Here is a 17,110-nt window from a genome sequence, read left to right as displayed (position 1 = left end):
ACTGACTTTTAAATAGTGCAAAACTAGATCCAACTCAAATCTCATAGTGTCATCCCAGATCCCGTGATGATCCAAGTCTTGTGGTACTGGATCTGCTGAAAATGGGTTAAATCAATGTGGTACTAGACCTATGTTGTTTTCTAAATTTGACCCATATTTAGAGATATACCTCTTGAATAAAAAAATATGGTGGATCTGTTTTTCACCGAAGTTGCCATATATATATATATATATATATATATATATATATATATATATATATATATATATATATATATATATATATATATAGAGAGAGAGAGAGAGAGAGAGAGAGAGAGAGATCCTCGGGGGTGGGCATCTGCAGATCGGGTACCTGAATCGAGTTGGGCCATGTTCGGTCCTCCTGCAGCCTGGCCCTAAGAAGAATCGGGCTGACCCGACTTGACTGAAGAACAACCTGGGTAGGGCCAAAATAAAATTTCAGTGACGAGAGATGCATTAGACTTCATTGGGTCGTGATCTTGATCAGGTCCTAATGGGTCCCGGATTGGGCTTGCCGGCCCAGCCAAACCCAGTGCCCACCAACAACTTGAGCTAATACGCGATCTTTTGACCCGACCTTTGGCAAATCATAACTCATCCCACTTGCCTTGCATTCTTGCACTACAAGAAAAACGTTAATTAGCGACATTATTTTTATCGTAAAGTTGCGACAGATTAGCAAGAGAAAAGTAGTTGTCGCTAAAATTGAAATTTGCTACGATATTAGCGACAGAAACATTCTGTCTCAAACTCCATCGCTAATTAGTGACGGAAAAGTTTCATGTCAAACTCCGTCGCAACTTAGCGACAAAATTTTTCTTTCGCTACTCCGTTGGTACTTATCAATGAATTTTAACACAACTTTTTTGTCGCTAATTCGTCGCTATTTTTTGATATAAGCCCGTCTAAGGCCCGACACTTTCTCTCTCTCTCTCTCTCTTCTCTCTCTGATTACCCCCAAATCGAGTTCTCAGTCAAAGAACCCTAACCCTCTGCCTTTGCCTCCGTCGGCCGCTTAGCCTACGCCGACCCTCCCTGCATTCGGATACCTGTCACCGACAACCCAGACTGAATCCACCCCACCGCTTCTCCCTTCCCCGAGCCCCCGATCCTCGCCTCACCGGAGGCCACCCGGCGCCAGAACCCCCGTGTGCCATCTATCGCTGGTGACACCCTCCGCCTTCTGCCCCCCCTCAAGTCTCTCTCTCTCTCTCTCTCTCCCAGTCTCCCGCTATCTTCCTCTTCGTCTCCTATTTTTTGGCCAACAGGTAGAGGCTGCGCCCCAGCTTGTCTACCTTTTTTGACCGGCAAGCAGGGGCACCCTTGCCAATTTTTTCGACAGGTCGGCAGGGGAGACACCCCCTGCCACCTATAACAAAGAACAAGATAAGGGCTTTGGGCCCCTCCCTCATTCCTGCCTGGGTGTTTTCGGCATGCGGGGGCATGGCCCTTGCCCCACCTGTTACTTCTTTTTTCGCTAGGGAGTGGTCGAGTTCCCTCCCTATCTTCTTTTTCTTGGGTTTTGAGGGAGGGGCTCAACCCCCTCCTGTTTCTCCTTCGTAAGGGAGGGGCCGAGACCCCCTCCCTGTTGCGTGGGTTACAAGGGAGGGGTTTGGCCCCGACTGCGCCTCCCCTCTCACCACCACTTTCGTCCCTCTTCACCACATATAAATGTGCATTGCAATATATAAATGTGCATTGCAGGTATGTAGCTAAGATAATTATATGATGCTTAGTGCTAAGCATCACATGTGGCTAAAAATGTAATGCAAAAAGAAAAAAGGAAAAAATGCAAAGGCAAAAGCAATGCAAATCGGGTAAATACCCGTGGTGAGTAAGTGATGCAAACACATCACATGTTATTTACTTTCTTGGATGCAACACTTTTCTGTTTACACACTCACTTAGTTGTGGATATCTAAAACTGCTTTGCTGGAGTTTGAAGATCATGTTGAGCATGATTTGAATATATGAAAATAGAAGTGCTCTTATTTTTATAGTTTGGAGTTCATGCTAGTCATGGTAGTAGTTAGTGAGATATTGAAGTGTGTTTGCTGTAGGTACATGTTTGACATTATTGTGATATGAATGATTGAATATATTGTAATGTTTGACGTGACGGCCATGCTTGCATGAAGTTATTTTCGAATTAATTATGCCCTTTATGTAAAATTGTATTATGAAAACATGCTTAAATTAAATATATTGTGTTTATGAATGTGATTTCATCTTTCTAAATATCTTTGTGATATATATATATATATATGTGTGTGTGTGTGTGTGTGTGTGTGTGTGCGCGCTTGCATGAAGTTATTTTCGAATTAATTATGCCCTCCATGTAAAATTGTATTATGAAAACATGCTTAAATTGAATATATCGTGTTTATGAATATGATTTTATCTTTCTAAATATCTTTGTGATATATATATATATATATATGTTGTGTATCCATGCTTGCATGAAGTTATTTTTGAATTAAATATGCCTTCCATGTGAAATTGTATTATGAAAACATGCTTAAATTGAATGTATCGTGTTTATGATTGTGATTTCATCTTTCTAAATATCCTTGTGATATATATATATATATATATATATATATATATATATATATATATATATATATATATATATATATATATATATATGTGTGTGTGTGTGTGTGTGTGTGTGTGTGTGTGTGTGTGTGTCGTGTATCATGTATCCATGTTTGCATGAAGTTATTTTCAAATTAATTATGCCCTCAATGTGAAATTGTATTATGAAAATATGCTTAAATTGAATGTATCATATTTATGAATGTGATTTCATCTTTCTAAATATCTTTGTGATATATATATCCAACAATGCATGATAAATTTGATATTTTTTTCATCGACGCATTATTATGATTCTCTTTTAACTGGTGAAGATAATATCCATAACATTATAGGATAAAATGGCTACAAACCGTGAATGAATGCATCGTAAGATAGTTGATAATGAGGTGTCGCTTGAATATGTGGATGGTGTTGACAATTTTGTTGAATTTGCAACGACAAGTGTCAGTACAGTGGATCCCATTGGTCGGATCAGGTGCCCCTGCACGATGTGTAAGAACAATCGATTTGTAGAACCTCATGACGTTAGACATTACATATACAGGAAGGGTTTTGTGAGTGGTTATCAGAATTGAACGGTTTATGGTGAAGAATTTTGAAACAATTTTGATGTACGGGTGGATGTGGTGCACGATAATCCATATGTAGATTTGATATTTAATGCTGCAGGACCAAAACTGGGTTTTGCTGTGGGTCTTAGTGATGTACAAACTGGGTTAGAGGAAGAAGCAGTAAACAATGTACCTAGTAGATTTTATGACTTACTTAGAGATGTTGATGAACCTCTATGGAATGGTTGCGAGAGTCACACTATCTTGCCTGTAGTTCTTCAACTATTGAATTTAAAGTCAGAGTATAATTTGAGCCATTCATGTTTTGACCGTCTTAGCTCTATTATGAAGACTATGTTGCCCAAAGATAAGAAATTACCATAAAATTTCTATCGTGCGAAGGTTATGGTCAACACTCTAGGTATGAGATATCAAAAGATAGATGTTTGTCCAAATCACTGCATATTGTATTTCAAAGATCAAGAAAATCGCAGATCATGTCCGTCATGTGGGCATCCTCGGTTCAAGCCAAAGACAAGCAACAATGGTAGCACGCGGTCAAAAGAAGTGTCATAAAAGTCACTCCGCTACTTCTCGCTCACCCCTAGGTTGCAACGATTGTATATATCTTTGAGGACAACTAAATACATGAGATAACATGCAAATAAAGTTCGACATGATGAAGACAAGATCACGCATCTTGTTGACGCAGAAGCTTGAAAGCATTTTGATTATACTCATTAGACCTTTACAATGAAAGTGAGAAATGCTAGACTAGGTTTATATACAGATGGATTTAATCCATTTGAGGGTAGATTAACCTCATACTTATGTTGGCCAATATTTGTCACCCCATACAACCTTCCTTTAAGCTTATGTAGGAAGCATCAAAATCTTTTCTTGTCTCTATTGATCACTGGTCTGACCTCTTTGGGTCAAAATCTTGATGTATATTTAAGGCCATTGATTGATGAACTGAAAATACTGTGGGATGACAGTGTTCTCATGTACGATGCTCACAAAAAATAAAACTTTAATATGAAGGCTGTTGTTTTATGGACAATTAGTGACTTTTCTGCATATGGTATTTTATTTGGTTGGAACACACATAGGAGGTTGGCATGTCTTTACTGCATGGAGGATAAAAAATCTTTTAGATTGACGCATGGAAGAAACTCGTGCTGGTTTGATTGCCACCATCGATTTATACCCAGTGACCATTCATTTCAATGACAAAGAAATGCATTTTGAGAATAAACAACTGAAATAGAAGGTCCACCTACACAGTTCTCTAACATAGAGATTTTAAGACGATTGTGATATTTTCCATATGGACTGACAGATGTTTGTAGTCCGACGCCCTTGGATTTGGGAAGGATGAAATTTAGACAAAAAAATCTATATTTTGGGAACTATCATATTGGCCAACCTTATTGATATGACATAATGTAGATGTGATGTATATAGAGAGAAATGTGTTTGATAACGTGTTCAATACGATATTGAATGTCAAAGGGAAAATGAAGGATAATCCGAAGTCCTATATATATTTAAAAGTAATATGTAAAATACTAGAATTGGAACTCCAAGAGTACAATGACAAAGTACTGAAATCAAAGGCAAGGTACGTGCTTGAACCAGATCAAGTAAAACAGATATGTCAGTGGTTGAGACAATTAGAATTTCTAGATGGATACGTCTCTAACATTGCTCGGGCTGTGAAGATAGACGAGTGACAATTATATGGGTTGAAGAGCCATGATTGTCATGTCATTATGCAACGGTTGATTTCTCTAGCATTCCATGATATATTAAATAAACTTATATGGGGATATTATCCGAGTTGAGTAGATTTTTTAGAACATTGTGTGTATCGAAAGTTGTAGTAACTGAGGTAAAGAATCTCGAAGATTTTGTTGTCACTACTATTTGTCAGCTAGAAAAGATATTTTTGCCAATATTTTTCAATGTTATGGAACATGTGATCATACATTTGCCATATGAACTTAGGGTTGATGGTCTTATGCAATATCGGTGGATGTATTCATTTGAAAGGTATATATTTATTTATACTTTTTTTCTAATGCTAGTGAGAATTTATTGTATTACGAGATGTATATTATTGACAGATGCATGTTTGACCTAAAAAAAAAAAAGATTCAGAATAAAGCAAGAGTGGATGGTTCAATTTGTAAGGCATACACTTTAGAAGAGATTTCAAATTTCTCATCTATGTACTTTGAACCTCACATTCCAACACGTTACACTTGCCCATCCCGTAATGATGATGGAGAACAATTTACTGTGGCTGACAAACTATCAATATTTCAACCACTTGGGCATGCCTTTGGCAGTTCCCGGTCAAGACTTTTGAAAGATCGATAGCAAGACGCAACATAAATCTATATCCTTTTTAATTGCTCAGCGATCAACCCCTATATCCAGTAAATATACTTAATATGTAAAACTAAGTTTTATACGTGTGTACATTATTCGATAATATAAATATTTGTTAAGTGCAGCCGATTTGATCTATAGTTGCGAAGAGAACTTTCACATCTCACTAATTTAGAAGTACAAAAAGAACGTGAAAATAAGTTTGGGGCATGGTTCAAAGAATTGGTAAGGATGATGACATGCATTCTTTTCGTGTAAACAACAATATGTTACTTAATTGGTCGTGATTACAGTCATTGTTTATGCTTGCAGGTCCGCCATGGAGATGTTAATGATCAAGGAATATGTAATTTACAAAATGGTCTTACCAAAGTTGTGCAATGTTACAACGGGTACATCGTAAATGGTTATCGATTTCATACAAAAGAGTATGGTGTAAATAAGTCAACGATGAATAATGGCGTGCGTATCAAGGGTAACAATTACGGTGAAAATAAACTTGACTACTACGATGTTATAGAAGAAATAATGGAGTTGACTTACTTAGGCATAAATAACAAAGTAACTTTATTCAAGTGTCATTGGTTTGATCCCACAGTAACAAGAGTCGACAAAGCCTCATGCATTGTGGAGGTGAATCATAAATCAAGGTTTGGACATATGAACCATTCATATTAGCATCGCAGGCTCAACAAGTTTACTATACTTCATATCCGAATACAAGAAAGTCAGATAAAAATAAATGGTGGGTGGTTTGCAAGGTGAAGTCTAAACTATACCCAAAGTATGATCAGTTACAGGAAGACAAGATTGCTGAAGAGGGTGATTATTATCAATCAGATGATATGTATGAATTCTCTTATGGTCACAATGTCACACATGGTTTGCATGTCACATCTCCATTGTCCGATGATACACATATGGAAGAATGTAATCCAAATGATATATCAAGTGAATGAGCGCACAATGAAGAAGACGACGAAGAAGACAAAGAGAAGCAGGAGGAAGAAGAAGAATATGAAAGTCAAACAAGTGATGAGGAAGAAGAAAAATATGAAACTCAAACAAGTGATGAGGAAGCATACTCAAGCTAGTGAAGTACATCTTGTAATACATACCATATCAGTTTCTTATATGCTCTTATTTTTGTAATTCAGATTTCATGCTAGTCATGGTTGTAGTTAGCGGGATATTGGGGTGTGTTTGCTGCAGATACATGTTTGACGGGACTGTATCAATGCTTGCATGAAGTTATTTTAGATTTGATTATGTATCCATGTTCATGGAATTGCATATCATGTTACATTTAATGCATACTTAGAATGTACATGCATAGTTATAAAACTGATTCATGTAGGACCTTTAAATCTTTACATTTTATGCATATATCATGTCCATGCATATATCAAGAGTTATGTAACTGATCCAAGTAACATTTTTATTTGTTAGAATATGGTTTGTGGAGGTCACAGTGGTCGATCAACCAGTGGTCGAGGACTAAGTGGAAGCCATAGGACATCATTAGGTAGATGTCTTTGTATTATATTTAAATATATGAATTCATTATGTTTTTTCTTATATGTTGATATAAAAATTGTTACTTGTTAATTGTCTTTATAGGATCTCAGCTCAGTGATAGCCAGTATCAGCCTTCATCTTCACGTAATCCCTCAATAGTTATATCATTTAAATAAATGTATAGTTGATTAGTTTATATGTGCATTGTGTGAATTTTTAACTCATTGTTTTATATATGATATTTCGCCTACACATGACCCACCTACACCAGCTACTCATACACATCATGAGACAACGCCGGATGCAGGATCCTCCCAGTCTGACACACGATGACTCATTCAAATAGTGTATATCGATAGTCGATCGTAAGTATTACAGTGTCACTTGTCTAATACTTATCTTATAAAGAATGTATATCGATAGTCAATTGTTAATGTGTACCAATTCATGTGCAGTTTAAGGTTCGAGCCACAAGAAGTAATACGAGAAATTAGAAAGTCACTACTTCAGCATCTACCAGGACTGGTCGCTTAATGGAAAGAGTACTAGAAGGAGGTGTTGGAAAGATTATGATCCTCATTCATGGTATACAAACATTTATCATAGCTAATGTGTTTCATATATAATTTTTTGTTGTAGTCATGTGCACTAACTTTCTAAAATTATTTGTAGGCTTCAAATCGCTTCACGATCACAAATGAGGAGCAGAATGCGATGATAGTGTGACAGAAGGTGGCTGCCAATCGATTTGCTTACATGTTGCACAATATGAAGACTACAACAATAAAAGTAGCTGGTGGGATAGATGATCCACTGCAGTGGAAGGGCTATGACCCTTTACTATCAGGATAGATTATTGGGATGCAATGTGCGTCAAGTGGGCGAGCCATGAATTTTGAAACCGCTTAGTAAAGGCTGCACAGAACCAAGCGAAGATGCTTGATGCCCATCTACACACAGGTGGTTTTAGGACTTTTGGGAGCCACCAGAAGAAAATGGTAACTAATCAATATATATATATATATATATATATATATATATATATATATATATATATATATATATATATATATATATATATATAGTCAAATTTATAAGTATTTTTGCATACTTTCTAATTAAATTTTTTATCATTTAACCTTGTAGGAAGCCGAAAAAGGAGGCATTGTGCCTTACTATGATGTGTTTTTTGAAACACATAAATGTAAGACCACGGGAGAGTTCGTATCAAAGAAGGCGAGAGTGACAATGGTATGTATTTATTGTATTAATCAATATTGTAATATACAAGTTATCATGAATTACATTATCATAAAAATTATAATTCTTAATTATTAATTCATACTGTAATCATTACTTTGTAGGAGTCATACGAGCAACAGATGGTAGAGCGATATGGCGATGACTCCACTTAGCATCCGCCTTTTGATCCTGCAGCATGAGTGACTGCAACTAGTGAACCCCAAAAGGGTCGTGTTTTCGGGATTAGGAGTAATATGAACACCACACCAGTCGTTGCCTCATCCAGCCATGACTCTTAGAATTCTCCTGCCAGCATCAACTCCCATCATTCGATTGACCCTGCTATTTCCTGGGATGGTGTCCTTCAGCTTGTCAAGGACGTAGTGCGTGACTTTTTACGTGAAGCCATTTCTGATGTCCGTAATGAGTTGTGCAATTTTTTTCGGGACAGAGGAACTTCGTCTGCATTCAACGTGAGCTTTGGTGCCCGTCAGGTATGAATGATTGAATCACTATGAAATTTTATTGCTAGCATTAGAACACATGTATGCATTATTGAATCACTATAAATTTTTTTTGACTGCCTTAAAACACATATATGCATGATTGAATCACTATGAATTTTTATTGCTAGCATTAGAACACATGATTTCATCACTATGAAAGTTTTTTGACTGCCTTATAACACATATATGTATGAAAGTTTTTTCACAACCTTAGAACACATATAAGCATGATTTCATCACTCTGAAAGTTTTTTGACTGCCTTATAACACATATATGTATGAAAGTTTTTTTACAACCTTAGAACACATATAAGCATGATTTCATCACTATGAAAGTTTTTTGACTGCCTTATAACATATATATGCATGATTGAATCATTATGAAAGTTTTTGGCAACCTTAAAACACATATATGCATGATTGAATCACTATGAATTTTTTTTGACTGCCTTATAACACATATATGCATGATTGAATCACTATGAAAGTTTATTTGACAATCTTAGAACACATACATGCATGATAGAATCAATATAAAATTTTTTGACACCTTTAGAACACATATATGCATGATTGAATCACTATAAAAGTTTATTTGACAACCTTAGAACACATATATGTATGATTGAATCATTATGAAATTTTTTTGACTGCCTTGTAATACATATATGCATGATTGAATCAATATACAATTTTTATGATAGCCTTAGAAAACATGTGCATGATTGAATCACTATGGATTTTTTTGACAACCGTTAGAACACATATATACATGATTGATATGATTTTTTTTTGACAACTTTAGAACACATATATGCATGATTGAATCATTCTGAAAGTTTATTTGACAACCTTAGAACACATACATGCCTAATTGAATCACTATGAAATTTTTTGACACCTTTAGAACACATATATGCATGATTGAATCACTATACAATTTTTATGACAGCCTTAGAACACATATATGCATGATTGTATCATTATGGATTTTTTTGACAACCCTTAGAACACATATATACATGATTAAATCTCTATGAATTTTTTTTGACAACCTTAGAAGACATCTATGCATGATTGAATCACTATGAAAGTTTTTTTGACAACCTTAGACTCCATATATGCATGCTTGAATCACTATGACATTCTTTTGACAACCTTAGAACACATAACTGCATGATTGAATCACTATGAATTTTTTTGGTCAGCCTTCAGTAGAACAAATATATAAATGATTGAATTAGTATAAAATTTTTTTGACTGCCTTATGTCCTTCACTTTATTGTTAGTCTATGTGTCATTCAGCCATGCTACTTTGATTACCTTAGATTAGGTGCATTGAATATAATTTATTTCATTATATTTTGTTTATCAATACTAACATTTCAGTTTTCTTATATGATGCTGGAGATAATCAGCATAAAGGAGTTGATGGAGGCATGGATGGAGGGGTAAATCGAGACAATGAAGATGTTGATGCCCTGAATCTTGGCGAGGATTAGCTTCATCTGTTGAATTTGTTTCAAACAAAACTCTTTGTATATGTTCACTTGTAACAAATTAGAACTTGACAAGGATTATACTGGGTTGTTAACTTTGTTTCACTTATAACTTGTGTTAAATTTGCTTCAGCTACTTTGTATTTGTATTTTTTGTGTGTACTTTGTTTTTTATACACAGGTTATAGAAATTGTATAACGATTTTTTTTTCTCGATATTTATATTTCAAACATTTTTTTTTTGCGATGGATTAGCGACAGACATTATTCTTCGCTAATTAATATTGGTCTATAATTTAGTGACGGATATTTATCTATCGCAAAACTGAATCGGCCGATGTTTTGCGATGGAATGTAATCCATCGCAAATCTGTCGCTACAATAGCGATTGAATTAGCGACGGATATGTATCTGTCGCAAAACCAAATCTCTGCGAACTAACGATGGACTCGTGACAGATCATGACATTCGCTAATCCGTCACCAATTAGCGATGAAAGTAGCGACATATATGTTTCTTCGTCGCTAATTAGCAACTAGGAAATTATGATGGAAGTTATCCGTCGTTAATCCATCACTAAACAGTTTATTGATGAATTAGCGATGGATTACGTCCGTCGTTAATCCGCAAATTTCTTGTAGTTGGCTTCAATATTTTGCCTTAGACATATTATGAGAAGCCATTGATTTTAACACGTGTTTACAAAATCCACCCAACTCAATTATGTTTAATCACATGAGTTTTCAATCTTGTCATAACCAAGTGCCTGGCTTTAAATTAAAACTTTAACGATTAATTCATTAACAGAAACATGAAAATGCCCTGTATTACATGAAAGGAAAAAATATAAATTTATTCATGAGTGAATATTTGGAATGTGCCCCAAAGGGGTTAATTTGAAGTAGTGGGATGGATGGAGCTTAAGCGGCTAGGCAGGTTGTCTAAGTTCAAATCTCATGAGCAAGGAGTAAGCACACAGAGTTTTACGATGCTAGAACAGTGATTGTAAGTAGGGCAGACAGCCAACATGGCTAGCTCTTTGATCTTTGTTCTATGTAAATATAAAAAAAAGTGAATATAATTCCATTATTAAAAAGCCAAATGGTTAAAGTATATTAAACAAAAAATTAGGCAGCTTCTTTAACTAGTGTGAATTTGGCATTTTGTAATGTAATATTTCTCTTTCTTTGGATAATTGAAGAAAAGGCATAAAACCCAAGGTCCTCCTTGCTCACCTACCAATATACTTAGCTTCAATCTGACAGAAAAGTATGTGCACCCACAGGTTCCCAAACTTTGCGGCATCCCTTCAGCTTGGTGACATTAATAAGTGGCCTAGGCTAAGGTGAGTAGGGCTAGGCCAATGAGACCCTTTCAGGTCCCTCCCAGTGAAACCACGACTGCACGTTGGCAGACCTCTAGTTGGTTAAATCCTTGAGGTCCCACCTACACGGGAGAGTGCACCCAGTTTTGACCATTGGCAAGGATGCATTCAATGAGCTTCAAACTTGTTACCACAACTTGGTGACTTAAGTTGCCCCTACCAGATGATCGCAGAGCTCTTTTTGGCATGTTTGACATATTTGTTTAAAAGGTGAATGGTGTGAAAGCAAGACCATATTTACCAAAAGCTTATTGCTACATGGGAAAACTCACTTTATGGGAAGTGAAAAACTCTTAACTTCCCCGAAAGGAGAAGCTTTGGGAAACTGCTTTCAAAACATAGTAAACTTGATTTTTTTATTGAGAAGTCTTTTTCTTCTTTATTTCCTAAATTGATTTACATTTTAAAGTTTTTCTCTCTTCTTGTCACTTTTCACATGTTTTTTTTTTATATTTTTATATAAATATATAAAAATATAAATTAAATTATAAAACCTTTAAAATCTAAATCATACATAGAAAAAATATAAATTAAAATGCAAAACTCCTAAAACTTAAAGCATTCATGAGAAAAAAACAAATCAAACCAAAAAACTCTTAATGTTAAAGGGAAACAATTTTAGCTAGTCTTTCAATGACTATTAACAAAATCAGGAATAAATCGTCTAGATGTATATGTGCATGCATGTGTGCATTTACGATGGTCTTGTATCAAACCAAAAACCTCTGATTATGTCATATCAATCCAAAAACTTCAAACTGCACAGTCAACATTTTCAGCTAGTTTTTCAGTGACTGGCTAACAAGTAAAAAATAAAGTGAACGTGTGTGCTAAATTCTGCCTCTTGTGGTTATCAGAAGAAGATAATTAAAGCTTGTCAAAGTTCAGAAGGATGGAACAGTGGAGGTTGATGTTACCAAAAATGAATCTGTGGCATCTGAATTACTACAGCTCGACGCTGTTGATGTCACGGCCATTGATGTTGGAGAGAGCAATTGAATTCTGTAAGTCAATTCCACCGCTAAGGATTGCAATGATTGTTGTTGGAACCAGAGGAGATGTGCAGCCTTTTGTTGCAATTGCAAAGCGTCCTCAGGTCCATTAACGCTGCTTGATTTGTTGACCTTTTTTGTATGCCTATAGAATATTTGTGATAATAACCTCATGGCCGATCTGTTTTTGGAAGTTCATTCACTTTTAATGCTTCCATGTGTATAAATTACCTGCATTTGATTAAATTTCCATTATTTGCTTTGAGTTGGTCGCATTGATGCAGATAACACAGCATTCCTGCTTTCACAGCTTACTCAAGTAGTGAACCAGTCTGGAGCTGAATTCACCTGTGCTATGCTTTAAGAGGATTTTCTTCTTATAAAGACAGAAGATTTCATTTACTGTGAAGTTTGAATTCTAATAAGCATAGAAAATTAGAAATGCACCTGTGCCAAAATGCCACTATAAGAAAATCAAGGACAATAAGTGGTGTCAAGAATCGTCACACTTCTATTTGTTAAACCATGTGCAGTATAAGAGGCAAGAAGCAAGGCCTCACTCTTTTTATAGGGCCCCTTGACTTGGTCCCCAAGTAATCCTGGCCTAAATGCATGGGCTGGATTAGGTTGGACTGTCTTCTGCAAGCTCTTGGTGTTCCTATGGTGTATGGATAACCAATGCATGGCCAGCTCCCCTATTTTATCTCTTGCAAAAAATATGGTGCATGTTCTTTGGCTTTTTTCCAGATCCATGGCCTTGGCCTCCAAGAAAGCTCACTGATTATAGGTCATGGGACTGGACCCAGGTCCATGATCCATGATACTATCCAGATCCACGTTTCAACAGCAACTACCTCTGAGTAGGTTTTCCTACACTAAAAACGTTCATGTTGCATTGTTGTATAGATATAGGTAAAAAGAAAAGCGATATGTTGCAGAATGTGCCAGTTATCTCACTTTTAGGAAAAAATATCGCTACATATTTTATTGACGATCCATCCCCATGTCAAGATGGTGTCTAGTTATCAACTATGATATAAAAGATCGTATTCTGTCATATTTTATCATAACCTAAAAGAATTGTGATGTGATAATTAAGAAATTAACAAAAGAAGGGTACCAAGAAAATTTTAAGAAATTTCTTTTACCACAGAAAAAAGGAAAAAATACAATCCAAACAAAATTAATTATAGAACGTGGCTAATTCGTATTGAGCATTGAACAATAAATAATACATGAAAACACTCCTATGCTCACTACTGGCAATAAATAATAAAACTACTAGCACTACAAGAAAAATGTTAATTTGCGACAAAAATTTGCGACAGATTAGCTAGAGAAAACTAGTTGTCGCTAACATTCGAATGATTTGTGGAATTAGCGACGAAAAAGTTTTGTCATGAATCCGTCGTTAATTAACGACAGATTCGCGACAAAAACACTTTCATCGCTAATCTGTCGCTACTTAGTCACGGATTCGCGATGGAAAAATTATGACTCAAACTCCGTCACAACTTAACAACGAAAATTTTTTCATCGTGAATCCATCGCTAATTAGTGACAGTATTTTTTCGTTGTTAATTTTTGATACAACAAAAACATTAATTAGCGACGAAAAACTTTTGTCGCAACATCACGACGAATGAGTGATAGATTTTTTTTATCACGAATCCGTCACTAATTAGCAAGAGAATTAGCGATGGAATTTTTTCATCATTAATTAGCGATGAAAAAATTTTGTCGCTACTTTTCGATTTAAACCGACCTATCTAGAGTGCAAAATTTTTCCTCTCTCCCCGTGCGAAATTTAAACTGACCCAAAAGTCGTTCGATTTAAACCAGTTTTTGGCAGGACGTTCGAACGAGGATGACTTCGTGGCGGAGCAATGCAAGGAAGAAGAGTCGGAGTCGCCGACGTTGGAGGCTCAGGCCGGCCCGACCTCTCCAGTCTCGAACGACTCTTCTTTCGTCGGTTTCACTGACGTTCTTAATGGCAATGAACTTTCCGTCCTGGTAAGTGGTTTTCTTTTTCGAGCGTGGCTTTTCATTTTCGGCCTCTATTTTTTTGGCCTAACGATTCTGTTGGGGGTTCTGGTTTCAGGTCGACGAACATGCAAGAGAACCAGTCAAGCGCGGAAATCAGGTCAGGAGGGCGCCAGAGAGCGCACTATTTCGGAGGTGTGCCTTGTGCAGAAGATCCCGCAGTGGCAGGCTAGGCCGGACAAGCGGGGAACCAGGTCGGGAGGGCACCAGAGAGCACGCCAGTTTGAAGGTGCAACCTCTGCCTTGTGTAGAAGACCCCGCAGTGGTGAGCTGGGCCACTCGGATCTAAGACCCTGTGCAATGCCTGTGGGGTGCGATACAAGTTTGGCCTGTTGCTGTCGGAATACTGCCCGACAGGGAGCAATTTTTTTTTTTTTTTTAAATTTAGCGACGAATATTATTCGTCACTAAATTAGCGACGGATAATATCCGTCGCTAACCCATCGTTGAAAAAACAATGGATTAAACCCAATTTGTGCTTATTTAGCAACAGACTCGTCGCAAATTAGCGATGAAAGTAGAGACAGATCAATTTTGTCACTAATTTGCGACCAAAAATTTATGATGAATGCTATTCATCGCTAATCCGTCGTCAATCCATCACTAAACAGTTTAGTGATGGATTAGCGATGGATAGTGTCCGTCGCTAATTCACAATTTTCTTGTAGTGTAAATTTGTTCTCTACCTTACATATCCACGATTTTCTTGTAGTGTAAATTTGTTTCACTTTGTAGTATGCAAATCCATGAAGTTTCCCATCTCTTCCATTCAGCTTGTAGGTCTACTTCCTTAAGCGAGATATTTTCAAAATAGGGGATATTTTACCAATATCGTGTTTCTTTTAGTATAGTATCGACCTTTGAAAATATTGCGGTAAAATAGAATCCTGATATCCAAAAATATCGGTGTTATTTTTCACCATGTCAAAAACCACGCTCGAAGCCACATTCAAGGAAAACCTAAAACCGATAGAAACACCACCACCACGTCGATCATAAAAGATTCCCATTAATGGGAGCGGCAGGTATAGCTCCCAATGCCATCGCATGGGCTTCCCACCATGCATAACGTCCAAACCCGCCCACCTTCTTCAACCTTATAAATAACATCACCCCCACCATCTTTAACAAATACATCAAGAAAGGGAGAGAGAGAAAGCAGCATCTCTATGGCATCCATAGCCAAGCTCGCCATCATCATGCTGTTGGTTGGCCTCCTGTCTACGGCCTCCGGCCGGCAATCGCCATTCCGGCTGGCGAACGATCAAAAAGAAGGCGGGCTCATGCAGTGCTGGGACGCACTGTTTGAGCTGCGTGCTTGCACCGGAGAGATGATCCTCTTCTTCCTGAACGGGGAGGCGTATCTGGGGACCGAGTGCTGCAGGGCCATCCGGATCATCACGCACGAGTGCTGGCCCTCCATGCTCTCCTCCTTGGGGTTCACCGCCGAGGAAGATGACGTACTCAAGGGCTACTGCGGTGCCATCATCGCAACGCCGCCGGTCTCCGGCGATGGCAGCGCAGCATCTCCAGGTGGCTCGGTGGTGTATGGTGATAACTGAAAGCCGTGGTGGTGTAGTTGTTTCTCGTTTTATGCCGTTTTGGTAGTCGTTTCGGTTTGTTTTCACTTGCTGCTGCATATAGTAGCTGTTTGGTATTCCATGTCTCTCTTTGCTTGATGTTTGACGTCTGTGCTTATCATGGACTACTCTCTCTTTTTAATCATATTGCACAGTTTTAAGTATGCAGCTGCACCTTAGTGCCCTCTATTCTCTTGTTATCTGTAGGGCCCAATGTAATTGCACCCGAGACGGACTCCTTGACATGCGTCCTTCATCTATTGTTGGGCCCCACAACTGACAGGCAGGCTGTATCACATAGATGATGCGTGATTAATGTATTTCATGATGTTATTGAGTTCCTCACAAAGATAAGGTGGGTAAATGGACATGTATTTTTAATCAAGATGGGTACATGGCCATTTAAATACATATGCATGATCGTAACAAGATAAAGCAATGAATTTATAATAATATTTGCAATGAATTTATAATAATATTTGTTAGGCAAACCCAGTTATACCACCATATACCTTTGGCATTCGATTATCCAATCTATTTGGCCATGAAAAATGATATTCATGTTGGCAAGATTCAACGTACACATCTGCTCATAGAGGGTGAGCAGTTGCAGGGGCACATTGCATTTGTGTAATGTCTTTGCACCTTGTGACTACCTGCCCGAAAAGCCACCATAAGTTTATATTTCATGTGAGTGCTTACCCGAAATCAGGCCATCCAAACCCAAAATAAAAAATCCCTTTTCAACCTTTTTTTGTTTTGCCCCCAAAGGG

General features: G+C 37.1%; 1 protein-coding gene across 1 annotated transcript; it reads left to right on the top strand.

Moving 5' to 3' along the window:
• The first annotated feature begins 15,926 nt into the window (after window positions 1-15,926).
• Window positions 15,927-16,319, top strand: LOC149848584 (egg cell-secreted protein 1.4-like). The gene has a single exon (XM_090004820.1). It carries the CDS (start codon window positions 15,927-15,929, stop codon window positions 16,317-16,319), a length of 393 nt encoding a protein of 130 aa, XP_089860946.1.
• The last annotated feature ends 791 nt before the right edge of the window (window positions 16,320-17,110 follow it).

The sequence above is a fragment of the Nuphar pumila genome, chromosome 1 (assembly GCF_984573655.1).
Source record: "Nuphar pumila chromosome 1, dmNupPumi1.hap1.1, whole genome shotgun sequence".
NCBI classification, from domain to species: domain Eukaryota; kingdom Viridiplantae; phylum Streptophyta; class Magnoliopsida; order Nymphaeales; family Nymphaeaceae; genus Nuphar; species Nuphar pumila.
This window is presented reverse-complemented; position numbering and strand designations above follow the sequence as displayed.

What these genes read in the sequence shown, in the direction of transcription:
- LOC149848584 (XM_090004820.1), top strand. Translation starts at nt 15,927, where the DNA reads ATGGCATCCATAGCCAAGCTCGCCATCATCATGCTGTTGGTTGGCCTC.